Source organism: Varanus komodoensis, unplaced genomic scaffold, assembly GCF_004798865.1.
Source record: "Varanus komodoensis strain SLA01 unplaced genomic scaffold, ASM479886v1 scaffold5, whole genome shotgun sequence".
Classification (NCBI taxonomy): domain Eukaryota; kingdom Metazoa; phylum Chordata; class Lepidosauria; order Squamata; family Varanidae; genus Varanus; species Varanus komodoensis.
In genome coordinates this window covers 935941-963927 of record NW_025336087.1, presented here as the reverse complement: position 1 = coordinate 963927, position 27987 = coordinate 935941, and the positions used below count along the sequence as shown (strand labels likewise).

The following is a 27987-nucleotide window of genomic DNA, read 5'->3' as shown; positions in this document are numbered from 1 at the left end:
CCAGGTCAGCAGCCAGGTGGATGTGGAGGGACGAGTTTGCACAAAGTGGATTTGGGTGGGGGGGGTTGGGGGGGGTCCCTTTTTACCGAAGGGAGCGCTTTGACAGAGAGTGTTCTGAGTGTAAAACTATACAAAAGCGGAAAGATCACTAAAGACACACTCAATTGCAAGTCACTTACTTGTGAGTCCGCCAGGGACTGGAGACTGCAAAAAGTCTTTCAGGCAAACGAAAGAACAAACCTTCGCTCTAAACCATCAGCCATCAAGACCGCTCGCCTCCCAGCCACCTGGGAACCTTCAGAACGCCGCCCATTCGCGCAGCCGCCAGTCCCCGCGAATCCACGCCCCCTCTTTCGCCTTAGCCCCGCCCCTGGCATTTCCTCCCGCGCGGCTTGGGTGGGTTCCCCGCGTTTCCCTGCGCGGGACAGAAGCAACTTACGAGAGACTCTACCATAGTTTGGGTAAGCTGGGCGTAAACTATATACCCCTCTCCTCGTGTACTCTTCTTTCTGCTTTGGGGGAGAGCTTGTTTGGGGCGTAGTGCTTCGGTTGCTCTTCGATTAGGTAGAGGCCACTCTGTGAAAAGGTCAAGGAGGGAAGAAATCATGTGTGAAAGCTGGACCTGCAACAAAATGCTGCAGCATTCTCACCAAGGAGGAATGCTTCTGATCGGAAATCCTGCGAGTCAGCCATGTCCCCCACCGAGAGGGCTACAGGGACCTCAGGCAGGGCATCCAGTTCCCCTGTCCTCCCACTGCAACCCGCTCCTGCTTTCTTTCCTTCCCGCCTTCCTCGTGCTCAATAGATGAGGTAAAGTTCTGGCCAGCTGGTTGTATCATCAATAAAAGGTCGCTTTGTTTGGGGGCAGAGCTAATAAAGCCCTTGAACAGGTCAGAACTTCCTCTGCCCTTTTAATAACACACATTTAACAATTTATCATTCTGCAGATACTACATAGGTTCAGTCCTTGTTGGGCTTTTTTGTGTTGATTGTACCTCCTTGGTTTGTTTAAGTTTTATGTCCTATGCAAACTTCGCAGGTTCCTAGTCCTGTGGATACATCGCTCCATGGTCCTGCTTTGGCTCAAATCCTGGCACTCACTGGTAGGCATCTTACATAGCTCCATTTTAGTTTATCCTCAACAACAACCCTGTGAGGTTGGTCAAGTTACAAACAGGTGAGTTGCCCACAGTCACCCAGTGAGCTTCATGACCAGGTGAGGACTGGAACCCTGATGTCCCACTCTGACCGCTACACAGGCACTGATGTACTGGTAGTGTGTTGGACTGAACTGGGACTGGGGAGCCTGTGTTCAAGTCCCTCCTTAGCCTCCCCTAAATTTGACTGAGTGACTTTGAGCCAGTTACTTTCCATCGAGGGAGATAAAATGAAGGAGAATCACATACACTGCTTTGCCTCTTCAGCGGGAAGGGAAGGTGTAAGTGCAGTCTCTACTTAAAAGAGGACGTGTGTCTGTCAGTGCCGTAGCCAAGGCCATGACATCTAGGTAGGGGACTTTTGGCCTGCAGACCCTTGAGCAGTGCACCTGCGGGTCACTTCGTTTTTGCACTACAGCAGTTCATTTCCAAGATACCTGTGAGTTTGGGGCCTGCCATATAGTGCTCGCTGCTTAATCAGCTTAAAGTTTTGCAGTCAATACAGGCCGAAACCAACGGATTTTATCTAACGGACTGCTACAGGGCTGTGGGCAGACCTTTCCCTCAAGAAACTCCAGGGCGCATAAGGCAGGGACTGTTGTCTTGGTGGCAGCAGGTGACGTAACTTTGCTCCAATCCTTTGCTAGATCCAGTTAAGGGCTGCCCCGACCCATGTGAAGCTGCATGCATTGGCTGGCAAGGAAATCCAACACCACAGTTCATATTTCTTGAAAGATGTGGCTGGGTAAAACTTTTTGCATCCTGTTTGCAAATCAAAAGGGACATTTTAACATTTAGGTTAAAAGATTGGTTGGATAAGATGGATAATAAGGAAAGGATAAAGGTGGTACTAAGAAATGAAAAAGGAACTTGGTTTAATGTTATGCAAATAGAACAATGGACTAAAGAATGGTTGAAAAAATGGTATATAGAGGGATCTTACCAAATTTGAAACTATTGTTCTATATAGGGAAAAACAAGACATTCTGCAAACAAGAGGGATAATAATTTTGTTAGATATGGAGGACCAATATGATAATCTCAAGGTTTCATGGGAAATGGCTTTAAGGAGGGATATAGGTAAGGAAGAATGGGAAAAATATGGAATAAGAGAATATTAAAAAGCATGTCAATTAGCATTAAGAAAAAACTTATAAATATGGAAATGGAACCTGATACCAGTAAAATTATACTGTATGGATAATATACACTCCAATTTATGTTGGAGATGTACTCAGATATTGGGTACCTATTTCCATATGTGGTGGGAATGTGAAAATATTAGGACATTTTAGATAATGATTTTTAAGGAAATCAGTAAGACATTGAATTCAAACGTTGAAGCAGAACCTGAAATTCCATTATTGTCAATATTTTATTAAAAGAAATGGAATATCAAAGAATAACAAATTTGGTAACTCCAACAAGATTAATAATAGCAAAGAATTGGAAGGAGAAATGGGATTTCCAAATAAGCAAATGGTACATAGAAATCTAAGGATGTGGTGGCGCAGTGGGTTAAACCTCGGCTAGGAAACAGAGATGAGCAGCGCCCCCTAGAGTCAGACACAACTGGACTTTAATGTCATGGGGAAACCTTTACCTTTTCATACAGAAATCTGGAATATAATATAACTGTTATAAGTGTTAATGATAAATTAGCATGTGGAATTAAGATGAAAAGGGTTGACACATAAGAATTAATTTAATGATTTTTGGGGTTGTATGAATAAAAAGGAAAGATATCAAACCTTTGGGTGCCTTAATGCAATTTTGGATGGAAGGGGATAGTCCTGAGAAAGGGAAGCATAGAAGAGGAAGTTAAGAAAAAGGAGGAAAGGAATAATTAATTATTATGTAGCCAAGGTCCTAGTTCAGGGGTGTACCAGTTGTGTTTGTAGGGTTTGGTTGGTTGGTTGGTTTGTTGTGTTTGCTGCTGCTGTTCTTGATATGCTTGTATATTTGAACATGCCAAAGCGCCACTGTGGCTTTGGTCTTGGATCATGATCCTCTTTACAGGTAGGAGCATCTGTGGAAGGCCAGATGAACCTCAGTTGTACAGTCAACAGTCTTCAACACTGCAGGTCTGTCTGGTCTTGCCCCACTTATACTCTGATCCAGCATGGCTCTTCCAATGGCGCTAGTGTATGTTAACATGTTTTAGTCGAGCGGTCCGAGGCTGCCGGGGAAAGAGAAATGGTGGCAATTATGAGTTGTATTGGGAGGTCCTGTCACTGACCTGCAGTTGTGTGTTTCAAGCAAACTGTCCATGTGTGTAGTGTCTACTAGTCTTCTAAATTCCACCCTGCTTTTCAATGTCCAACTTTTGCAAGACCGCAGCCCATTCTTCATCAAGCCTCATGGATAAAAGAAGAGCCGCAATAGAAGCACCCCCAGCTCCGTTGAGGTATGACAGAATGCAAATGGCAGCAGTTTTTTCCCCCCAGAAAGCTGGTTTATTGCTTACTAGAGGAGGCTGGTTTTGCATGACTTGGAATAACCCCTAATTTGAAACAGCAAAGCCTTCCATTGAATCGCAGCGGCTGACTGAGTTCAGCACATTGCCCTGCTCTGTGTGAGTGCCAGCTTGCCCAGTGTCACCCTCAGGCACAGCCCCTGCCATGGTGTACACCTGTAGCCTTTTGAAGGTGGGGATTGCCCCCTCCATTCCCCTGAAAGGGGCCTGCCCCATATTGGTGCAGAAGGAACAGGCCTCCTACACGGCCCTTCAGCCAGCTAATATCTCCTAATTTCCAACTGTATGGGCTGCCAGCCGTTTGCTGCTCAAAGATATCTGCCCCTAGAGGCTGAAGTTAACTGCAGGCTTCAACCACATGGATGTATTTAAATTAATTAAAATTCATGCATTTTAAAAACAAAATAACCCTCAGGTACATCCCCCCAGGGTCCTGTTCATATGCATGCCAAATGTGGTCTTGGCACAATGACAGACAGACAAACACATGATTGTATGTATGTATTATATTTATATCCTGCCTTTTTCCTTTTAAGGAACTCAAAGCGGCTTAAATAATGATCTCCTTCCTCTCAATCTTATTCGCAGCAACAATAACAAGCCTGTGAGGTGGGTTGGGCTGAGAGTCTTACTGGCCCGAAGTCACCCAGTGGGCTCCATGGCTGAGTGGGGACTCGAACCCAGATCTCCTGAGTCCCAGCCTTGTGTTCCTAACCACTACACCACGCCGGTATTATGCTAGATCATGCAGGGTGTCTTGTGTAGTAGGCAGTTTGGTATTAATGTGTAGTTCTACTAAGAGCACCTATGCTATGCTACTTCTGCACACCCCATTAAACTGTGATTTTCCATCCGTTACAGGTTCTCTTTGAATTAACAGCCATCCCTCTATCATAATGGAATCAGAGAACTTCATGGTCCTTTATGAAGATAACTCTGTAGAAGTCTACTATCTGGATGGATCCAGGTTGCTCCTTTCTCCTTGTGGGTCTGAGTTTCTGTTTGAGCATGCTGTTCCTGCCTCTGCCCATCCACTCCAGCCACCAGAGAGGGTTCGCCAAAGGACACAGTTTGCTATTAGCATCTATCGGGTAAACAAGAACATTCATTTTCCCAGCGAAGTGCCAGGAGAGAAGAGGGGACATTGTGAGATAAAGGTGGCATGACAGCAAGCTGCCACCAACATTGAGACCTACTCCAAAAAACCGTTGTCCCATGATGGGTCACCCAAAGTTCGGAACAGAATAGCCAAGAATGTGTATCAATATATCAGGCAGAATATTCACCCTTTTGGCCCAGCTGCTTCCTTTAGTTTTGCCATTCTGTCTATTTCTGTTGTTCATGCTGTGGGTGGCTCTCTGTATGTTGCCAATAATCTGAGTTCCAATCATTTTCAAATGTGTGTTCTGTGGAATCTTTGAATTCCCTGAAATGCATCAGGGTACCTTAGTAAGAAAACCCATAATGGCAGGCGGAGTTAACTAGAAGTCTGCCTGCTCCCAAGCTTTCTTTGTAGGAGAGGTGTGTTGGGTGTTAGCTCATGGGGGGCAGTAACAAAGCCTAATGAGTGCATACTCTGGACCACTTCCCAGCAACCTCTGAGCATGCAGGTGTTTTGTGACAGGTGTGCAGAGGTCCTTCAACAGGTGTGACATGGAAAAGACCCCTGAAAATAGAAGTTTGAGAACTACTTTTCCACTCTGAGAAGCACATTTCCAACATCACAGGCAGAAGGCTCCCTTTGCGAGTCCTTTACCCTGTGACCTCCTGCCAGAAAATATCTGGGACCAAGCCTGGGCCAAGAACCTTATATGTGCAAAGCACACGTTCTGCTTTCTTGAAATGCCTAAGGGATATTACCTTGTCCTATCCATTACAGCAGGGGTGGGAAACCTGGGGTATGAGCTCCCCAGAAAGCCAGTCCCCCTTTCCCTGTCCCTGCACTGTCTTTTGGCCACATACTATCTTGATATTCCATTTCCTCCCCTTTTCTGGTATGCAGTATTGAGTAATGCTGATTTGAATGTCACTAAAAACGTCCTTGGAGAGACTTGCTGGGTGGATTTTGCTCACTGTGATTTGCCCAAAGAAGGAATTTCTTCCTAGCTAAAACTGGGGAGAGGCATTTGGGCATTGAACAAACACCCTACTATTGATTTTTGCTTTCCTGTCTAGCCATGAACCCCCTTTTTCCTGCAATATAACCTAATTGTTGCTGTGCAATGAAACCCTTAATCCTCTGGCAGCTCTCCCACATCCTGGGGCGATGGTGTCTCTTGCTTGAGCTCTTTGGAGCAATTGCTAGGCACCTGCTCTGTGGCTGCAGCCTGAATTGTATGACAGAATGAGAGGTATTTAGCATATCAATGCTAAATCCCTGTCTCATGATAGGAACTGAGTTTGCCACTCTTCAGCTTTTCTTCATTTTCTCCCTCATCGCTGCCTCGGGCATGTGCATGCGGGCAGTCAGAGAATCACATGCTCTTTTCCCTTGTCACTAACCGTTCAGTGGATTCCTAGCATTTTTGCAGTTCTCCCAGCCATTCTGTAAAGGCAAAATGCCTCTTTTAAGGCTTAGTTACTGGCAGCAAGAGCTGTAAGTTAAAATACAATGGTACCTTGGTTCTTCCCCTTTGACACTGCCCACAGCTAGAAAGCTGCCTCTGAGAGTCTCCAAAATAAAATTCAGTCCTTGGCCTGAAAGAGATTCAATACTCCTGTAGTAAAAGATGGATTTTTACCCCTTCGTGTAAAGTTGAGGGGGGGAAAGAATTAATTAGATGCTTTTGCAAATCCATTATATATTTGACTGCTATTTTTACCTTTAGGAGCAACTTTTGCAGGCAATAGATTTCCGGAATCAATATTCTGAACATCCCTATTTGCCTTCAGGTATTATACCTCCTAAAAGGAAATCTGTAAGTTTCTTTATGTGTGAATGTTGAGTTTTTGTTTTGTTTTAATTGGCTAGAAGGATTAACTAGAATACTTCTCTTGAATTATCAGACAACTATATAATAATTCAAATCACATGGATTAAAATTTGACTTAAAGAAATACATTCAAAGTGTGCACATGTATCACTAATGCTGGTATCTAAATTGATCGACAAGTCCATATGTGCCCTCCCACTCCTTGAGATCAGCAGGAGAGGCCCTTCTCCGGGAACCCTCCGTGAAGGATATTAGGAGGGTAAGTACCTGGAGGAGGGCTTTCTCTGCGGTGGCGCCCAATCTATGGAATGCGCTCCCCAGAGAGGTCCGCCTGGCGCCATCATTATTTGTTTTTCGGCGCCAGGCCAAGACCTTTTTATTTAAATAATCATTTTAATTGTTAGCTTTATTTATTGATTTTATATCTTCTTCCAGGATGTCTCCAATTATATTGTTTTTATATGTTTAATATGTATTTATTGTTGTGAGCCGCCCCGAGGCTTCGGCGAATGGGGCGACATAGAAGCTTACTAAATAAATAAATAAAAATCTTACAATAAGCAGCAGAATTAGGTACAAAAAGCAGTTCTTAAAATACTTGGGAGAATAAAAAAGTCTTTACCTTTTGCTGAAAAAAACTTAGTATAGCTGCTAAGTTACCCTGCCCGGTGAGAGCATTCCACTAATGGGGTGTCACCCACCTTGATTTGTGTGGCAGAAGCACTAGCAGATGATCTCATGGCAAGAATATATTGGAAGAAAAATTACTTCAGGTGAGCTGACCCACGCCATTTAGGGCTCTAAAGGTTAAGCCAGCTCTCAATTAATTCCTTTCAATGAGGATTGGGAAAATAAAGAACACTTGGGCTGGGTAGAAAGCAAATCATCATCTCCTAATTGTCTAACAGTGGCAACAACAACTAAAGTGACTCTTTCCACCAAGATTAGGCGGCTGAAATGAACAAAGCTTACAGGGAAGCTAGAAGAGAAGTTTTGGGTAGAAGCCGTGGGAGCTCGGTTTAGTTCTCAAATCAGAAACAAATTGCTAGGTTCAGAACAAGCTCCCTGTTCTTTAATTCTAGGTATGCCTTTGGCACCCAGCTGTGCTTGGTGGATCTCACAGTTTTAGACAGACAGACCCAACAAGCCTGAAGTCTGCCAGCCCATGAAGGATCTGCTGATAATGAACATGTGTGTTCAGACAGAAAAAAGCACTGCAACTCCTAGCATTCCCCAGCCAGTAGTTAAGGGTTTGTTTGTTTTTCTTCCTGCCTAAAGATGCATTGGATTGTTCCCTAAATAAAAACTGAAGAAATTTGGTGAAGAAATTCAGAAGAAACAAATATAATCCAACATACTTTTATATAGGAAACACATAACCCTTTAAACTCAAGAGGTAAATATGCTTTGCATCAGCAGTCATACAAGGTACTTCTAAAGCAGACACAGTTTTGGAATAGAACTTTAGGTTGTGGGAGTTTTACTCCAGGCTCAGACAGAGGGAGGAAGGAGCATATTTATGCATGCAAAACAGAAGCTGTGTTTGTTAGTAATTATGTGTCAAAGGACTGAAATAGCACAGCGCTGTAATGAAAAAGATCTCACGCTTCAGACTGAAAATTGTGCTTTTCCTTTTACAGGTTTTTTTCACAGATATCTACGAAGCCAGCTGGCCCAGTCCTGATACTGCTCATGAGACAATATGTATGCATAATGGCATTGTGAAGGTGTCGTCTTTAGATGGTCACACTTGCCTCTTCTTGCCAGAGCTTCAGCAAGACTTTACAGTGGAGTTTTTCTGCAAAGTCAGCCAAAAATTATCAATGCCGTTACCTTTTTTAGAGAGAGGCTGCAACGAATCCACCCAGGATCAGTGTGGAACATCCAGCCAACATTCTGTCTTAAAGTTGCCCTCTAAGCAGCTGAAAACAGAAGAAAAGGATAGTCTCTCCTTCAAGGCTACCAAAAATCATGCACAGGATAGCATTTCAAGCCCTGCACAAACAGATCATGAGAATTGTTCCTCTGAATATTCTAAGGTTATTCAGCATATGTCTGTATCCTCCTGCCCTGAAGAATGGAAGTACCCTTTGTCATTGGCATTTATGTTTTATCAGCTACATGCTTGTAACAGAGCTGAAGCTGATGAAGGAAACCAAAAGAGTGAAGACATGCAACTTGATGCTTCTCAGTGTGAAATGTCTAAAGCAATTACATGTTTGCCTTCAGCTCTACCACTCAGCTGCCATGCTCCATATCTGCACAGGTTAATTCCATTTTATTCATGTAATACTGAAATATAACTAACTTATCTTTTCATCTTTTAAAACAGTCCTTTCACTCGAGGCAGCCAAGGTTCAGTATACAGTCGACAATGATCCTTCAAACTCCCTTGGACTTTTCAGTGGGTTTCGCAGCATGTCCAGAGCAAGACTGGGGAACCTCATTCAGCCAAGGAGTCCAAGTCACTCTTGGGGCTGGTTGGGGAACATGGTACAGGGATGATAATAATGAGCTTAAGGCCAAATGGTCTGTGACCAAAAATACCAAACTAGTAGTATATTTTAGCTTAAAGCTCTTAGTGGTAGTAATAAACCTAAGGAGAAACATTTCAACTTTACAAAATGGGAGAAAGCACCAGGAGACCAAAACTAATTGGTCTTTGGGGAAAAGAGCATGGTCACTGGGGAGGCTCCTAGCATAGTTCCCCCAGTCCCTGGAAATGGGGTCTTGGCTTAGTTCCCCTCTCCAGGAGTGGAGTGAGGTCCTGGCTTAGTGTTCCCTCTGCCCCCAGTACAGTACCTGTTGTGGAAAACAGGACTTAGTGCTGGGTTTTGAGAACAGATCTGCTAGAAGCACCTTATTACCTGTAAAGCTCAGACAACTGCTTGGGGAGGAACCAACCAGCATACCAGGCATCGGGAAAACTCTGCCTTGGTAAAGGAATCACATAGTAATAATAGCTTATCAGGTTACCCAAAACAATTCCTGACTAGTCGGTCACCCGAAATATTGCAGTAGTTACAGAAGAAAGCTGTTCAGCATCCCTGTGCTTTTGGCAGCTATAATTATCCGACTGGATAAGAGTGTTCCCAAGGAATGCTCAGGGAGTATTGTGACCCAAGGAGCCGAGTGAGAAGATTCTCACTTTTCTTCTTCACATCCTTTTTTTACAAAACCGTTCCAAGTCACATTTGATACCTACTTGTTTTAGTTCAATGCTGTTCAATAATCACACTATAATAAAAAGTAACTTAATAGTTAGCATAGAAATCTTGTGTAGACTAAGAGAGCTTGCCAGTTTCTGCCCAGAAACTAATCAGTAGATTGGCACTTGATTTTCCCCCGCTTGGGATGCAAACCTATATATCATGCAGTTGAGCAGCTGTGGCCCTCCAGATGTTGTTTGACTCTAGTTTCCATTAGCCCCAGCTAGCATGGCCAATGGTCAGGGTTGATGTGAATTGTTGTGAAGTGCCTTAGGTTCCCCACCTCACCTGTGCATAATTCCTCCAATAGCTTCTGCTGCCCACAGTTCAGGACTTCCTGCTGGGGAAACAGACATACAAGCATGTAGGCTTTAAGAACTGTAGCTGAGTTTTGCTTAGTAAATGGTCCATTAATTTGATCCACAGGTGGACTTTCATGGATTTCATCCAGCTGAGAAAGGAGGACTGTCTGTATTCTTCACATTCGCAAGCAATCAAAGTCCTGTGGAACAAGGGTGTCATTTACAGGTTAGAGAAAATCACTGTGTGTGTGTTGGCAATTGTAAGGCTTACAAATTAATTTATTTAAGAAACCCTTGTGGGGTAGTGACAATTGGAAAATAATGCTTTTATGTTGGTATGGATCCAGTACTCCTGGGAGCAGAACTCTGTTCCTATGATGTATCTTCTGGTGGAAGGAAGAGAGATGATGTTTGCCACTTTCTTCTTCCCATGCACTTATTTATTATTTATTTATTAAAACATTTTTATGCCGCCCCATTCGCCGAAGCCTCAGAGCGGCTTACAACAATAAATAAAACCACATAAATTAAAATATACATATTAGAATACTAATAATAATTTAAAATACAGTATACACACAATATAAAATAAGCCACCCTGGCCAGATAAAATTCAGTAGTATTAACATTTAAAATGTTGCTTAAATAAAAAGGCCTTGGCCTGGCGCCGAAAAACAAATAACGACGGCGCCAGGCGGACCTCTCTGGGGAGCGCATTCCATAACTTAGGCGCCACCGCTGAGAAAGCCCTCCTCCGAGTAGCCACCCTCTTAATTTCTCTCACGGAGGGCTCCCAGAGAAGGGCCTCTCCCGCCGATCTCAGGGGGCAACTGGGCATATATGGATGGGCACTTCCTGGTGGTCTCTGAAAATTTGCTCCACAATATACAGTAGGCTGTTGGGAAAAGGGAGAATTGGTAAGGATTATGTCCCCTCCCCTTCACTCCTACTATCTGGAGTCTCTGCGGGATTGCAGCTCCTTCCTTTAAAACAGCAAACTGTGGACTCAAGCTTATCATCATTATTTGGAATTTGTAGGTGGTTTCTTTCTGTGCAATAGCAGACTTTTTGCCTACAGCTGTTGCAAGAGTTTCTAAACAACTAAAGATTTGAAGGGAGTATTGTTGGTAACCCTGCCTAGCTCCTCTGTCTGATAAGTCTGACTCTTGAAAGTTCCCTATTTATTAGTATTTTTGAAGAAGGTAAGTTTTACATAGATTGTGAGCATTTAATTGCTTGGTTGACTTGATTGAAAGGTGTAGAATGGGCATAAATTTACACAGGAGAAAATTCAATAGTTACCAAGCAAAAAGCTGACTTTATTTTAAATTATAGATGAGCTACTTAGGATGCAATCCCATGCATGTTTTAAAAAAGCTGGGCATGCTGGGTATTGGTGGACTTCTTCCTGTCCAGTCAGGCATATCCTTAAACAAGCAAAAACCAATAAAACCTTAATAGATTGTACCAGATTAACAGATGAATAGAAAATCTAACAGATTTGTAGAAAAACAGCTAATGTGATAACAGTTGAAATAACAAAGCTTATATCTTGAAATATTTTAAATATGAATTTGAATTATTCTAATTCAGTCTTTGCTGCACAGTGATAATCTATCTTTTTATATTAGAAAACTTTCATTTCGTTTATCACATTTGTATACCATCCAGTAGCCAAAGCTCTCTGCGCTGTTTACTAAGATTGAAACTCTTTAAAAATGCCATATTATATATAGTATAAAGACATTCACATGCAAACATATAAACAGACAAAATACCTACACACACATCAAAGCAAACCAACAACAGCAACAAAGCACCTAATTCAAACTTCATGCTGCCAAATTCCTGAGAATAGAGAGGGAGGTCTTAATCTGGTGCTGAAAAGATAACAGTGTTGGTGGCTGGCAGTCCTTGCTGGGGAGTTAATCGTACAATGTGGGGGGGGCACTGAGAAAGTCCATCCCCAGGGACAAGTTTCTTAAATGATGTGTGTACTACATTAGAAAGATCATGCAGGAAAAAGTGCTTTATCATATATATTATGAATATTAATAAAATATACCTTTTTCAAATTGGAAGTAATGCCAATGTCTGGGATTGTTTCATGTTCCAAGTCCAGCTGAACCTAATGAAGCTGAAGCACAGAAAATTGTACTGAATTGTTGCTATTATAAGTTCAGTACAACTGGTTGATCCAGAGTATTATAAGTATGAGTAAGTCTCTGGATCCAACCAAATAACCATAAAATACATAGTGGGACTAATGAATAATATTTCTCCTCAGGTTTCTTCTTAGAAGGAAAAGTATGGAAATTTACCCTGGTGATGGATCAGTTTTCAAATCAGAGGGTTCCTTTTTGGGAAAATATTTCACTCGTTATTTCATTCAAGAAAAAACAAAACAGGTAAATGGTCCCAGTTTATCTTTTCACCTCATTCTTGTGTATTTTTCAAGAATAATAATATATTATTATTAACATGGTAGATATTGCTGTAGTTCAACAACCATTCAGTGCCTGGTATAAGCAGATGTGCTATAGATAAAATCCTAGCAAGAAAAAACATAATCAGAACTCTAGTGTGTATGATATAAACTAGGATTTCCATTCTGTTTTCCTTGATACTTGAGAAGTGACAGGAAAACAGAAAACAGAAGAATCTGGCTTTTCAGAACTGGTGAGATGTCCATCATAGTTTGAAGACTATATGGGTGTTTTTGAGCTCCCCCTTCTAAAACATGGAGATAGGAGATACGGTGAAGGGCAAGGACTGGTTTCCTGGCTGCTCGCCCCATCATGACCCTTTGGCTTGAGGGAGCATTTCTTTACTAATGTCCCATTTTAAAAGCTCTCTTCCATGTGAAAAGTTGCACAATTCACAAACTTGACCTAATACCTTTGTCTCTCCACATCTCTGTTGGTACATCTCCCTCTCATAAGTACACTGTAAGTAGCTGCTATTATAGCATTGCATGTATATCCAGTCTTTTTTCCTCTTGTGAAGAACCAAAGGCAACTTAGTTCCATTTTATCCTCACAACAACCCTGTGAGGTAGGTTAGCCTGAGGGTGAATGACTGGCCCAAAGTCACCCAGTGAGCTTCATGGCCAAGTAGGGTATAGAATGTTGAATTCTCAGTCTGACACTTGGACCTCTCAAAATGGTCAAAAACTTGCTTTGGGTTGAGTGAGACTATTTAGCCCAGTCCTGGCTGTTTCACAAGTGTCAAATGTCTTCTAGCTTGACAGCTTAATTCAATTTTGGAGCTGCTTTCATGGACTGGGTTGGGAATGAAGGCAAAACAGGAAGCCTGAAGCTTTAAAGGCTCACATATTTTAGCTTAAAATCAAAGCAGCTTGGAGCAATCTAAAGTTTTCAGGGTTGTACTAGTTCCCTTTTGGTTTAGCAGAGATTTCTGCCAACTCAGAATATGCATTGGAAGGCTGCCATCATTCAATTCCACCCCAGGCATTGCAGGCAGCTTATGCCAACTGAATTATTTGGTGAACTAAGTTCCTATAGGCTATTTTAATAGATAGCTGCACATGGTAGGGGCTGTGGGGGTTGGAGTCAGGAAGAACAGTGATAGCCAGCACTGAGGATTCGCAATACAGTAGATCCGTGATATCTTTCTATATGGCACTTTAGAAAACATCCTACTTTCTTTTATCTTCAAGAGAGAAGAAACAATGTATTCTGTAAGTAGCCTTCCACCTGATATACCCGGAAGCCCATACTCTGTGGGGGAAGTTATTACACAAGCAGTAAGGTAAAATATTTTGACTGTATAATGCATATTTATATTAGCTGTTTGTTTACTGACTAATTTTTATGTGCCCCTACAGTGGAGTCAAGGTTTTTTTGGCATTCCAAGGAAAGCCATATTCCAGAGCTGAGATTTGCTTACAAAGAGATTTATTGATAAATTAAGTAACTTACAATGCAATAATATACTCAATCCAACATCAGGGAGGCTCCTGTCAGCTGGAATGGATTCACAATGAAGTTTGCCAATCAGCAAGAAATCCAAACAGGAACTGGGCCAACTGCTCAGTTTATATGCCTTTCTGTTGTCTACAGCCAAGGCATGCATTGTTACAGTTGTAGGAACTTTAAAGCCACATGGAATTTAATACTACTAATTGGTACGGTATCTCTTCACAGTGTTTGCATCATAAGATAGTTCAATATGGCTGATTAAGCACCTGTGCAAAATAACTTGACATATGCCTAGAAGGCAAGCTTGTTGGCGAACTTTCCTGATAAGCAAGCACCTGCTCATTATTTTTGCAATGCCCCATGTCTGTTCTTTGTCCATCTTCCCTGCCAGCAGGCCTGAAACCAAGCCAGGCAAGGCAGAAGACACTGGCAGCCCAAACAATTATTTATATGCTCCCCTGAAGCTCCCCTGAGTTCACTGATTAGCTTACAAGCAAAATTAAGTATGTTACCATAACAATCCAAAGCAGTGATGAGTAAAGAGTATAACAAAATCAAAACAGTTCAGAGCAAACAAGTAAAACCACGGAGCCGTATCAGTTTTAAAGGGACAGCAGAGGCATAACAATCCAGAGCTGAACAAAATTAAATCAGCAACATTTAAAGGGCCTGGGAACTAGAAAGCTATTTGGTGTCAAAAGATGTTGGGCAAGGTGCCAGACAGGCCTCTCTGGGGCAGGAGAATTGCTTGTCTGGTGAGGGGGGGCTGTACCAAAAAAAGGCTTTCACTAGGAAATGGAGACTGGGAGAGAGGTCTCGGCTGATGGCCTGTGTTTTGTTTGAACTAGGCCTAGGAACAGACTACAGGCAATAAATATGATGAAGTCAGTGGCATGATATAGTCGTAGTGCCCAATCCCAGGCCTGTTTTTACGTGGGGCAGGGAGACATTTACTACTAGTTGTTTGAAGAGAAACTCAAGCTCCACTAATCAGAGCTGAAAATGGCAGCTTAGAGAGCCAATTACCACTTGTACTCTGTCACCCATGGGTGCAACCTGCATATTAGTAAAGAAGCCTATTATGGGAAAGCCTTTTCTGTTGTTATTAAACCACTGGGACTTAGAAACCCTTGCCAATTTGCTGCAAGTCATCCAGCAATTTACCAGTAGTTGCCAGTTTACCACGTGCCAACCACAGGGGAATGGCACTTTCAACAAATATCCAACTGAACATAAACTGTCAATTTTAAAAGTCCTTGGGGGTTTTTCCTTTCCTTTTCCTACCTAGAATTCTTCAACATGATCTTGAGAACATACTTTCATTAGCACATAATTACAGTGTCTGCTGCTGGAAAGTGGTGAGTGTGGAAAAGCTGCCATTTTGTAAAGTTTTGCCAGACATAGTGCTTGTGAGACCCCTTCCTCATTTTCCAGGAGATATGTTTGTGATGTGGGTGTGTCAGTGAGGCAGAGAGATTTGTATCCTGACTCAGCACATAGACTCAGTATTAATAAAGTATATTTTAATGTATTTGTATACTTTTAAAAGACCACTCAAAAAAGAAATAAGACCTAACACTAAGTACCTCCAGGATCAGAAGCAACAAGCTTCTGGGGGGCTGTTGTGGAACTGTGCCAGTAACCTCTCAAAACATTCCTTGCAGCCGGGCCCCCAAGAAGAGTCCAAAATTGCAGGCGGTTCTGCCAGTTCACATCTACAAAGGCAATTCTGGGGATTTTCCTCTACTGGAAACAGACCTTTTGTAAAACTAATGGGTCTCAATTACCCATCCATAGCCACCAAAATATGTTGCATTACAATAAGGAATAGTACATTGTTGCTGGAAAATTTTATTTACACCTAGCTACTGTGTAAGTAAACACATCAGATGCTTAGGAGGAAGGGGAGATACGGTAGCTTTTTTTTAAGGGATGTGTGTGGAGTGAGCAGATTAGCATCCCTGCTAGTCCAGAAGGCCAGTACTGCACTTCTGTGAGCCTTGGCTCCACAAAACCTCTGCTGGGGACCAACAACACGAGGGGGAGGTTGCCCCCATGCCTGTCTTGTGGCAGCTGGTGGTCACTGTGGGCAGCAGTGCTGGACCAGATGGGCCTCTGCTCTGATCCAGTAGGGCCATTCTTGTGTTCGTGACTCCTTAAAGCTCCTGCGCATAGCTTCATTCACCTGCAGTACTCTGTCTCAGAGGACACAAAAGGTAGACTGTGAGCCACTGGTCAATTGATGCCAAATCTCGTAGCACAAGCAGTCTGCTGGAATTTTGTGATGTTTTATTGGGTGGATCTTGTTTTGATCTCACGAGCTGCTACTTCTGTGATACCAGAGCAGCTGCCCGTATTTTGACACCCTTTAAATTGCTAATAGAGTCCATGTTTGAACATTATCCCATTTTTGTGGTGGGTTTGTGGCCATTCTCTGCAGATGATATAATGCCAGTTAATGAGTTGTATGATTTCGAGTGGCAGTTTTTAACAAACGATTGTGAAATTGATACTGGGAACATGAGCTCTAAATCAAACAAAGGTTGTACATGTTGTAGGAGAGCCCTTTCTGTCCTTGATTTTCTGCAACATTTTCTGCTGCTGAAGTAACAGACCACCTTTGAAGGAAACAGTCTGCCTCTTCAGCAGCAGAAACTAACATGACTCTTTTTCAAACCCCAGGCAAGGTCCAGACACTGGCTCTTAACAAAACATATGAGATGCTTGTGCTAAACCCTAAGTGGCTAGATTTTGTGTTTAGGGCCTCCATTCTGTGATCTGTAGCATATTTAGAACCCTGCATGTTTCCAGAACTCCTGGTATTTAATGAGCCAAAGGGAAGCCTATTGAGGAAGGAAGTTACTTAATTTGTTAAATGTATTTATATGCCAACTTTCTTCTTTCCTGGAACTCAAGAACTGTTTACAGAAGGTTCTCAGTCTTTCATGCAGGCTGGAACCAAATCTGTTTAGCTTTGGCAAGATGGCTATATTAGGCCATGTCGCTGGAGTCTAAAATGGCTAATGGATGGCCAAATGCCAGTGTAAAGACAACATTTTCTCCTATGCGGTTTATTTTGTAATAGTCTCCTGAGATGCACAGAAGAGAAATGTTACCTGTCCCTTTGGCTGAAAATGTTATTCCTAATGTTGGAAGATTCTTTGCATATCCAGATAATAAAATACATGCTGTCTTTCATGATGGAATGATCCTGAACATGGTGTGGGATTTTGGTTCTCCATATGGAAAGTCACAGGTGAGCATTAAAAGGAGTTGGTGTTTCTTATTCCATATTTGAACTAAATATGTCTCATTCCCCAGTTTCTTTTTGTGTGCTTGTTTTCCTTTGTTCAGTTTCACAGTGTGGATGATCCTCTACAAAACCATTTTACTACATGAAAATTAAAGGAAGAAAAAAATCACTTTCTGATGGTTTTCAGGTTGTGAAAACTGATTGCAACTTATGATTAGAGATCTGTGATGCACTGTCAGGTGTAGAAAATAGATATTTATTTAAAATATTGATATACTGCCCTTCAAGGTGAAAGTCCTCCCAAGGTAGCTGATACCATTACAATTCTTATAATAAAAATACAATATTATGGCAGCAAATGTTCATAAAAGGACAGCAATAAAACGTTACCAAAAATGTACTGTGCAGTTGCAGCTACAGAATAGAAAATCCAATAGAGCATGGTCAAGGGAAGGCCAGAGTAAAATAAGTCTTCAGGGCCTACTGAAAGCCTGTAGTGAAACTCCCTTTCAAGGGCAGCTGGATTAGCACCTCTCCACTGTCGTTCCATAAGCATGCAAAAAAAATTTATTCAAGCAGGTCTTTGGCATATCAGTCTGTTGCTTAAGTGTTTTTAGGTCAGAAATGTTTATCTCTTGTTTAGTGAATTTGTTATGTTTTAATTAAGGTTTCATGTTTAATCTAGATTTTAGTGTTAGCTTTGAGCATCATTTTTGGGAGAAATGTGGGATATACAATTAAAAAACTGAAATGCATAAATAATATAAATAACTTTTGAGACTCCAGTGTGTTTTGAGTGCCTCCACCCCAACTCCAGAAAGAAGATGTGACCCTTCCAATAATCTTTCCAAAAAGCCTCACCAAAAAAATAAAGAAATTGGACCATTTAAGAACATTTAATTTACTGGACAGTCTGTTCTCATCTACAATATAAAAGTGGTGATTTTTAGTAAAGGATTGTAAAGTCATCCTGGAGAACATGAGCATTTTCTGCTGCTGAAGAAAGGTCACCTTTATCTTTTTAACATGGGAAATTGATATGAATGTTCGACAAACCCCAGACAAACACGCTGTCTCTGTAGTAATGCTACTCATAGATGATTATCTCACTGGGTAAAGAAGTGCTCCGGGGATAATTTTCCTAAAAACAAAACAAAAAGCAGTGACCTGTGCAAGCACTTGCATCCGAAAGGAAAATGGCAAGAAACAGAAGAGCCTTTCTGCAAGCCAGAACACCAGAGACAGCCAGTGAAAGGAGAGCAATGCTCTGCAAGAAAATGCATATTTATCCCCCTTTCCCAAGGGATCAAAAATAACTCAGTTTTTTCTTTTGGGGGCCTAGCTTCAGTTGCAACTTAGCAACACAGTATCTGTTCCCTATAATACACAGGGAGAGGGAAGCCACAGAGAAGAGCTTTTTAAAGGGAGAAAGCACTTTAAAAGTTTTTAATGTTAACTTTAGCTGATACAAGGTTATAAATTATTTTATTATTTTTTCCTAATTGAACTCAGGATGCTAGCACAGGTTGGTGTAAACTGACTTCCCCAGAAGGATCACAGCAGCTTCTCCACATAGATCATCCTGGGGTCCACGAAAGGTATTATTGGATATTGTTGATATGTTCAAGGATGTCTGTATGATTTTATCTGCCTTTCAGGAATTATTTAACCCATCTAAGGCAAACATAAGGAACATTACATTAATGACACAAGTTTTTTCGAATGTTAAAGATTTCAGCAAGGTTACCTATTATCTTTTTGCCCTTAGTGGTATCTGTGCTAACAATAATTCTACAATTAACTTAATATTAGGCAAGTCTCAGAGATAGACTAATTCATTGTCTTGTTTCACTGATGGAACAATAGATAGGACCAAAAGCTCATCCCATCTGACCCCTCTGTTTTTCAATATTATATGGTGATATTTGCTGGCTTAGTTGACTTCCTTTTTTTAGAAATAAGGAAGAAGCTTTTTAAGATCAGAATAGAAGTAAAGGTGGAAGGGGCCTGTAAGTCCATTGGATCCAGCTCCCTGCTCTGCTTCCAAAGTGGCACCCATCCAGCTGCAGGCCTGTGCCTTTCTTGCTTAGCAAAGATGACTCGACATACTAGCTCAATGTATAGCTATGCAGGTAGGTGATTTAAATAGAATTTGCAGTGCTTCAGAAGATGGTGGTGTTTCAGGAGCTGCATCCGGTACTTCTCACAACTGTAGCTGTCATTTGTACAAATTATGCCTGCAGAGATGCTTGGCTTCCTTTGAAGTGCAGCAAAACCAAGCCAGGAAGCATTAGGTTGGCCTTTAAAGCCATGGAAACTATTATTTATCCATGTACCAGTTTCACTTGTGAGTACAGGTCAGTGAGCACATCTGCAAGAATGTCATGATCACTCTCATAAAATAAGTTATAGTATTTTTATCATGGCCTTTAGCCAGAAAGATTGCTATAGTATCTTACAAAGTTATTTCTTAAGATAGTCCTTGCCTGCAGGCTTACAATCTGTTTAAAAAAGTACACAAAAAGAAAGGATTGGGAAGGAGGAATAACAAAAATTCAGGCACTAGACCAAATTTAATTGGTCATAGATTCAGTGGATGGTTTACTGCTTCCTCTCCTCAGAAGTAACCGTGGGTAGCAGGAGGAACGGGGCTTCCAGCTGCAACTGGAGTGGCTTGACTTCCTCTTCCTCTGGCTGCCATGTGACAGGGAAGAGGGAGACTTGTCCATTCATTAAATGACTGCAATGGCTTGAGCCAAATCACACATTTCTCTGGAAGCACACTCGTGAGACTTAAAGAAAAGTAACTCGCCCGAGAACCTCAACCTGAAGCAGTGGCAGAATTTCAGCTCAGACACAACACACTTTTGAAGCCAAATAAATATGGAGCTGAAGGGCAGTGCTTCAGCATGCAGCCTGCAGGATCAAGAATACTGTAAAAAGTCTTAAGAATTACAATAAAATGATAAACTAAATTCTTTTAAAGAGAAAATATGATACAGTATTACAATATTGAAGATGATACAATGTTACAAAAGAAATATTTCAATATTACAAAAAGAAAAGATACAATATTACAAAATGAGCTGGAAGATGTTTGGAGAGAGTTAAAAGGTAATGAAAAGAGGCTTACTTTTTACTCCTCTGTTCACAAAACTTTTTCTAGAATAGATTATATATTTGTGTCTAAGGATTTGTTCGATAAAATGTATAAATTGGGTATTGGCACGATAAAAGTGATAGACCATGCTTTAGTAAATATGGATTTTAAAATGAAATGTGATTATAAAGAAGTCAAAAGATGGAGGATGGATACCAACATTTTGCAGTATAGGTATGTAGTAGATAAAATGGAGAAAGCATTGAAAGAAATTTGCAAAATTAATGCTAGAGATGGTAATGATAAAGGTTTAGTTTGGGATACAGTGAAGGCAGTTGTGAGAGGAATAAGGGTTTCTGTGCCCCATACAGAGGAAAGAAAGTTTCTTCTCACATGCCCAGATTATGGAGGGAAGGACAGACCAAAGGGTAAATCCCTCGGCCAGCAGGCCACTCGCCTGCACATAATTCCTGGTTACCTGAAGTGATCTGGCATGTGGTTCTCCCCCCACCCCCCCCACCCTGATAATATCTTGGGGTATAAAGCCACCCAGTGTATAAGACACTGTAATTCTTTTGGCAGTGATTGAGCACTTTGGGGCCAATGTTGGCTGATGAGCGGGGGTGGGAATGTAACGAGTTATTCAGTGCAACCAGAGATGTTGACGGGCACGCGGACTCGGTGCTTCTGAGCCTTTCAGCCTAGACTCGCTGGGCTTTTGCCTGCCCGTATGCCTGAGAGGAGCTGACAGCGTATGTCAGGGGAGCCTGAGAAGAGCAGCTCTGGACTAGAGGATGCGAGGAGCCTGCCTTGCACTGCGTCAGACGCTTGCTCCAGCTAGCCCAGCTGTATTGACCTGGACGGGCAGTGGCTCCCCAGGGTTCCAGGCAGGCATTTTTCTAGCCCTAGCTAGAGATGCTGGCCACTGGACCAGGAGCCTTCTGCAGGCGAAGCAGGTGCTCTGCCACGGAGCTGCAGCCCGCACTGCCCAAGCACAGCTCCTTGACTGTGTGCTGTGCAACCCAGTTCTTGTTTAGATGCGACGTAAGCGTCAGGCACAAGGGTTTGCTTCTGCACGAGAGTCACTGCCAAGACTGGGGACAGGGCAGGGGTTGCCCACCCATAGTGGATATCGCAGAACCTCTTTCTCTCTAATGCAGATACATCACCCCGGTGGTGCAATGGTGTAGTAGCTTGAACAAGGACCGAGGGAGATGCACAGTTTCACCTGTACATGAAGAAACATGGTATTCTTAAATGATTTCCATAAGCCTTTGTTATTGTTATGTAGATCCTGCTTTTTCTCCCAAGAACCCAAAGTGGTGTACATAATTCTCATCCTCTCCATTTTATCCTCACAGCAGGCTGGAGAGAGTGAGTTACTGGCCCTAAGTCACTCAGAGAGCTTCAGGGCCAAGCAAACACTGACCCAAGTTCTCTATAGTTCCAGTCCTGGCTTTCATCAAATATATATTTCAGAGTTTTGTACAATAAAGCAATCGCATCAATATTACAATAAAAGGCATCATGTTTCATTGAAAGGCACTTGGCACAAGACCTTGGCAAGAAATGTTTCTATCGACCTTAGTAAGGAGTCAAATCAATTCAGCTTAGACTTTAAAAATAATGATTTGGGTTATAGTCTGGTTCAGGGTAAATAAAGAATTAATTCTGTAGAACCATACTTAAGTTGTGTTGGTGCCAAGGTTTTTCAGCCTGCTCTCCTAGAAAAACTGTTACCTAGTGAGCCAGAAACTTTATTCTTACACCAGAGTATATGCATGTAGGTAGGCTGCAAGAGACTACAAAATGGCACTGTTTGTAAGTGCCATTACTATACTACCAAGTTTTACCATAGCGTTTTAGTCATATATGTGAGAATGTCTGCTTCTTTGTGGACAGATAGACAGTAACATAGTAAGGTACAGTTTAAGACTACACTGGTCAAAACTAGTGTTGCTGTAAATATTATTTAAGGGATTAGCACATTCTTTCCTAGTGATATCTAGTTGTCCCATTCTGATGGTTTCTAATTTCTCTATACAAATAACTCTGCTTATGTTTTCTTTTGGTGTACCCGAACAGCTGAAAAACCAATAAAATGTCTACTTCTCCACTTGCTCCCCAAATGAAGATGGTTTAGACTGGTACTTTCTGAGCTGTTCAAAGTTTTTGCTTTGATAGCTGATGGCAGTTTCAATGTTTTCTGAAATTGGTCGTCTTAAAGCATCAAAATCTGTCAGAGTTTTGATTATGATGTACAAAGATTTATAAAGTTTGTAGAGTATCATTCTCTTTTCATTCAATCAATCAGGAAATTTCTTAGTATTGCTGTGAAACAAAATGCTTGTTACAAAATAGAGGAATATATTGAACTGTAATGTTCAAATATTATCCCCCCCCCCCCGCCACAAAAAAAGGATGTAGTGGGTGAAGGGTGATTGTTCTCCTATACCTTTTCAGTCTCATATGCCTATAAAGTGGTGGTAAATGAAGTAGCATTTTGAGAAATAAGTTCTCGGTTTTTTTCTTTTCTTTTCATAGGTCAGTTGCTGCTGAACTTGAAAAAATAAAAAGATTCAACTGTATCCTTTTATATTCCATTTTGAATTTGTAGAACACTTATGGAACTATTAGTTCATATTTTCCTTAAAATACCCTTTAACTTTTTCTATGCTTTGCTTTGGTCTGTTAATCAATGTACAGTGAATTACACGTACATAGTATTAAAATGATGATAACTCATTCATATGAGTCAATAGTGTGATGTGGCTGCAAAAAGCACAAATGTTATTTTAGACTACATCTATAGAGGTATCACTTCCAAATCACATAAAGTACTAGGGTCCCCCGCCTCCCACCCTGCACTGGTTAGACCTCATTTGGAGTACTATGTCCAGTTCTGGGCACCACAATTTAAGAAAGATGCAGATAGGCTGGAAAGGATTCAGAGGAGGGCAACAAGGATGATTCAGGGACTGGAAACAAAGCCCTATGATGATCGAATGAAAGAACTGGGCATGTTTAACTTCGAGAAGAGGAGACTGAGGGGAGACATGATAGCACTCTTCAAGTACAGAATAACAGGCTCAAGTTACAGTATACCAGGTTCTAGGTGAACATCAGGAAGAACTTCCTGACTGTTAACACAGTACAACAACGGAACCAATTACCTAGGGAGGTTGTGGGTTCTCCCTTGCCAGAGGCATTCAGGATGCAACTGCACAGCCATCGGAGGGGGATGGTTTAACCTGGAGTCATGCAGTGAATGAGCAATGGTCCCCCTTCAGCTCTTCTATGATTCTTTGATTCACGTGCCTATATCTGTTATGCAGTGGTTAGATGTCGCTTACTAATGCTAGAGAATTTCATTCCTTGTTAAACCACTTGGTCTGATTCTGCTAAATATGTACGTATTTGATATCCTGAAATATCCTGTAGATTTTTTAAAACCTTGCAGTGCAATCCTATACTTATCCATTCAGAAGTAAGTACCTTTCAGTTCCATGGTACTTATGCTTCTGTTGGTGCATGAAGAGTATGAAGGACTGTTTTTCAGATCTTTGTTAAACATTTCCTTAACAATACAAATATAGTTTTAGTGGAGAACAGCAATATTCCAAGCATGGTTTCAGGTGCAAAAAAATACATATCCTCCAATATAGATAGGCCGGAAGAAAACTTTTTAACTGAGGATATTAGTAAAAAGAACATAGCTGAGACGCTGGAAAAAACGTCAAAGTTTATCAGTGATATTGACTCTCTTTTAGCTTCTTCTGGAAAGCAAAACATGATCAAAGGTATTTCAGAGGATGCTGTTTTTCATTAACCTGCTTGAAGACAGAAGGAAATAAAACTAGAAGTTCATGTGATAGAGTTAATAATTCGTCCTGAGTCACAGACTCCATGAGATGACCAGTCCATGGTTTATATGAGGGGCAAAAGATGGGAAGATTTCTGTTAAGATTACAGATATACCTCCATTAAATGAATGTCACTGTATTTAATTAAAATTTGAATTAATTCTGATTTTTCACTTGGGTGAAAAAAGTGCTGCACTGTTTCAGCTCTGCTTTTGATCCTGTATCAAAACCATAATAACATATTTGAGATTTTGATAGAGAGTGGAGATGTATCAAACTACTCCAGTTTATAGATGTTTGAATAAAACAATTCAGCGTTCAAACTATTTCATTAAAGTTTCCATTCTATTGTCACTTTTAAACTGTTCTTCTTTTGTAAGGAAATTTTCATTGCAGTTCGTGTGCATTAATAGTATCAGAATAATCATTATTGATAAATTGAGATCTGTCTTTATTTACCTGTTAGATCCTCATCAGCTGTTGCAACTGTAAATGTTTGTCCAAAAAGGATATTTATGGACAATAAAACCTCACAAAACCAAATTACTTAATAACTCCTATAGTTGCATGGATTTATTCCGAATAACATTAAAGGATGAACACTAAATGACTATTATTGGTACTACTATTCATTAAATTATTTGGTATAACAATAAATGGTGTATTGTAACAGTAAATGGTGGTGGTGGTGATGCTGATGATGATAATTTATTGCACTGCATTTATAATCCACCGTTCTCCCTTTTGGAAGGTACCCAAGAAGAGTTACTAGGTGCTTTCTTCTTTTTATTCCCACAAAAACATCCATGTTACATAGGTGGGCAATGATCGGCCCAAAATCACACAATGAGTTCCATTGCTGAGCAGGAACTAGAACCCAGATCTCCTTAGTCCCAGTCTAGCACCCTTAAGCACTACGCTACACTGACTTACAACTGTTTGGTGTTTTGTAATAGTTTGCCACACAAGCAAAATTATCAAGGGATTGCAACACACACCCCTGCCCCATTTTGTTTTGTTCTTAAGGAAAAATTACATCTAAGCCTCTTAGTTTAAAAAAGGCAAGGAAGGGAAACATGATAGAGATTCAGTACATTTTGCATGTGTGGAGGAATTGGATCAGCCAAACGCTTTTCTCCCTCATTATACTAGAAGCCAGAAGTTACAGAATTCATTTCCTGAATTCAGTTGTATAAGGGATCAGGCCCGAATAGACCATTAGCAGAGTTAGAAAGCTACTGCATAAAAAAGGATAAGAAAAAGCAAAAGGATTAATTTCATCTATGTATAAAAGCATCATTGATAAAGAATATGGTAGTAATATGGGGATTAAGACAGTTTGGGAGACTAATTTAAACATTATCAGAAAATAATGTTAAAAATAGTATATCAGAAAATATCAGAAAAAAAATGGACTAGTCAACCATACAAATTGGTATCATCCAAATCTAAGGAACTGGTATTAAAAGTTGTACTGAGATGGCATTGTGCCTTGTGAAATTGGATAGAATTAATAGAGTGATACCAGAAATGTGCTGGAGTAATTGTGGGTATAGAGGATCATTAGAGCATTTGTAGATAACTTGTCCAAAGGTAGAAGCATTCTAGCATGAAGTAAGTAATTGGTTAGAAAATATAATAAAAGAAAAAAATAATTTTAAATGAAGCTCTATTACTTTTATTATTGATGGGTGGAAATGAAAATTTAATGAAAAGTTTGTGGCAATACTTAGAGGAGCAGCCCGGAATGAAATTGCCCAAAGCTGGAAATATGCTCAAGACTTCTCCTTGCAAAGGTTTCTGAACAGTATATGGATGGTCACATTGATGGAGAAATTGACTCATCGGGTTAGACTATATAGAGGAGAAATAAAACAAGATAATTTTATGAAAATATGGCATCCACTATTTGTCTGTGACAGGGACTCAGACAGTACAAAAGACAAAGTGGGAATGCTGGTCAGCTTATGCTTTGGAAGCTATTGTGTGTATATAAGATGATATTGTGTGTAATAAGATGAATATTGGATTGTATTATAATGTAAACAGTTTAACTTTGTGATTTTTTAGGATTGTCAGTAAAAGAAGGAAAAAATAAAGATGTACTGATGGCCACCAGTTTGATGACTTTAAAAGGGGAGTGGAGAAATTCTTGGAGAATTATTGGCTAATGATAGCTATTAGTCCTCATGGTTATTTGCTACCTCCAGTATCAGGAGCAGGATGCCAACGTACGCTGGTTACTGGGAAACATGGGAGGGTGCTCTTGCGCTTGTATCCTACTTATGAGTCTCCCACAGACTGTTGGCTGCCCATTATGTGAACAGAATTGATCTAGCATGGTGCTTTTAGAGTAGCAGCTCTGTAAAGGCTGTTGAAACACATACAGTATGCCCCTGTGAAGTCACGGTTCAGCGTTAGTGGCCTCAGTCTTTCACGGAATTTTCCTTGGAACCAAACTAATGTTTGTGGAAACCCCACAATTTTGTGGAAACCGCTGATTGGCTGCTGCCCTGTGACACATCTCCAGTGTTCGCTGAATATTCTCCGTTTTGTTCTTCTTGAAACCCGCAGATGCCACCCAAATGCCCTGCACCTTCTAAGGCTTTTGGCAATGAACCTAAGTGCCAGAAGAAGTTTAAAACACTCCAGGAGAAAGTTGAACTACTGGATTTGCTCTGGGAACTAAAAAGTTATGCCGCAGTAGCACGCCATTATGGCGTCAATGAAAGCACCCATACATTTTACTATATTTTTATTAAATTACATTATTACTGTATTTACCCTACTTATACCAAAGAAAATGACAGCAAAAGACATATTTAGGATTTAAACTATAAAAATAGGCATTTTTTATGACATTCAAAATTCACGGTTTTTCACAATCCACGGTGCTTTAGGAACGCAACCCCCGCAAATTTCGGGGGAGTACTGTATAGCAGTCTTGTGGCCTGTTAGAGGCTAGCAAAATTACCAGTCATGCAATATTTTATGTGCTAGAGCCAACTTACCAGATATAATATTGCCATTATGCTTCAGAGCAGGGGCGGCCAAACACACTCACAAACCACATGCACCTCTTTGATTTCATTTGCAACTCGCAAAGGGCCCAGAACCCCCTGTCCCTCCCCCGTCCAGAGCCCAGTGATGGCATGGGCATGATTGTGGTGAGCTCTCGCAAGGCCACCAATCTGACTTTAAAAAGCCAACTCTTGAAAGAGTTGTCTTGACCCCCTTCCAGAATGTGGAAATAATGGGAACCAGTTGCAGCTCCAAAGAGAACTTTTGTAGTTTATGTGACAGTCCTTGAAGATGGCTCTCCAGTTGCTGCTTGTCTCTTCTGCAGCTCCTTCAAAGACATGGCCTTCACAAAGAATTTTCAGCACTTCTCACTACACTGTAAATGCCAGAATTCTATCTGTGGCAAGTTTTTTTTTAAAGTGCTATTTTTGATTAATATGATATTTGCTTTGAGTAGTTCTTGTTTCTAAGGTCCATTTCGCTGGGAAGGGCATCCAGGTGTTCCAGGTGTCTATGTGTCTTATCATGCTCATTCAAATATCTTACACGGATGAGTAAGAACACACTTTCATAAACTCAAAATAATAATATTAAATCTTTGCTCATGTAGAAACTGGACAGCCATCTGAGTGGGATGGTGTGAGTAGGTGTTCTGCAACAGCAGGGGGTTGGCCCCAATGGCCTTAACGGCTCCTTCCAACTACTATGATTCTGTCTGAAACATCTGACATT

The 27987-nt window shown here is 41.0% G+C and overlaps 1 protein-coding gene across 4 annotated transcripts; it reads left to right on the top strand.

Moving 5' to 3' along the window:
- Nucleotides 1-393: 393 nt before the first annotated feature.
- Nucleotides 394-26347, top strand: CUNH5orf34 (chromosome unknown C5orf34 homolog). 4 transcript variants are annotated; one of them, XM_044446710.1, is made up of 14 exons: nt 394-461; nt 1040-1103; nt 4495-4724; nt 6462-6551; nt 8207-8832; nt 10202-10303; nt 12365-12485; nt 13757-13848; nt 15307-15376; nt 17104-17274; nt 18784-18869; nt 21532-21618; nt 22916-22956; nt 23968-26347. In XM_044446710.1, the coding sequence occupies exons 3-14, from the start codon at nt 4530-4532 to the stop codon at nt 24198-24200; spliced, it is 1914 nt and encodes a 637-aa protein (XP_044302645.1). In that variant the 5' UTR covers nt 394-461; nt 1040-1103; nt 4495-4529; the 3' UTR covers nt 24201-26347. The 4 variants fall into 4 exon arrangements, with proteins under 4 accessions (XP_044302645.1, XP_044302646.1, XP_044302647.1 ...); XM_044446711.1 differs by lacking the exon at nt 23968-26347 and adding an exon at nt 23857-23917; XM_044446712.1 differs by lacking the exons at nt 21532-21618; nt 22916-22956; nt 23968-26347 and adding an exon at nt 19227-20222.
- The last annotated feature ends 1640 nt before the right edge of the window (nt 26348-27987 follow it).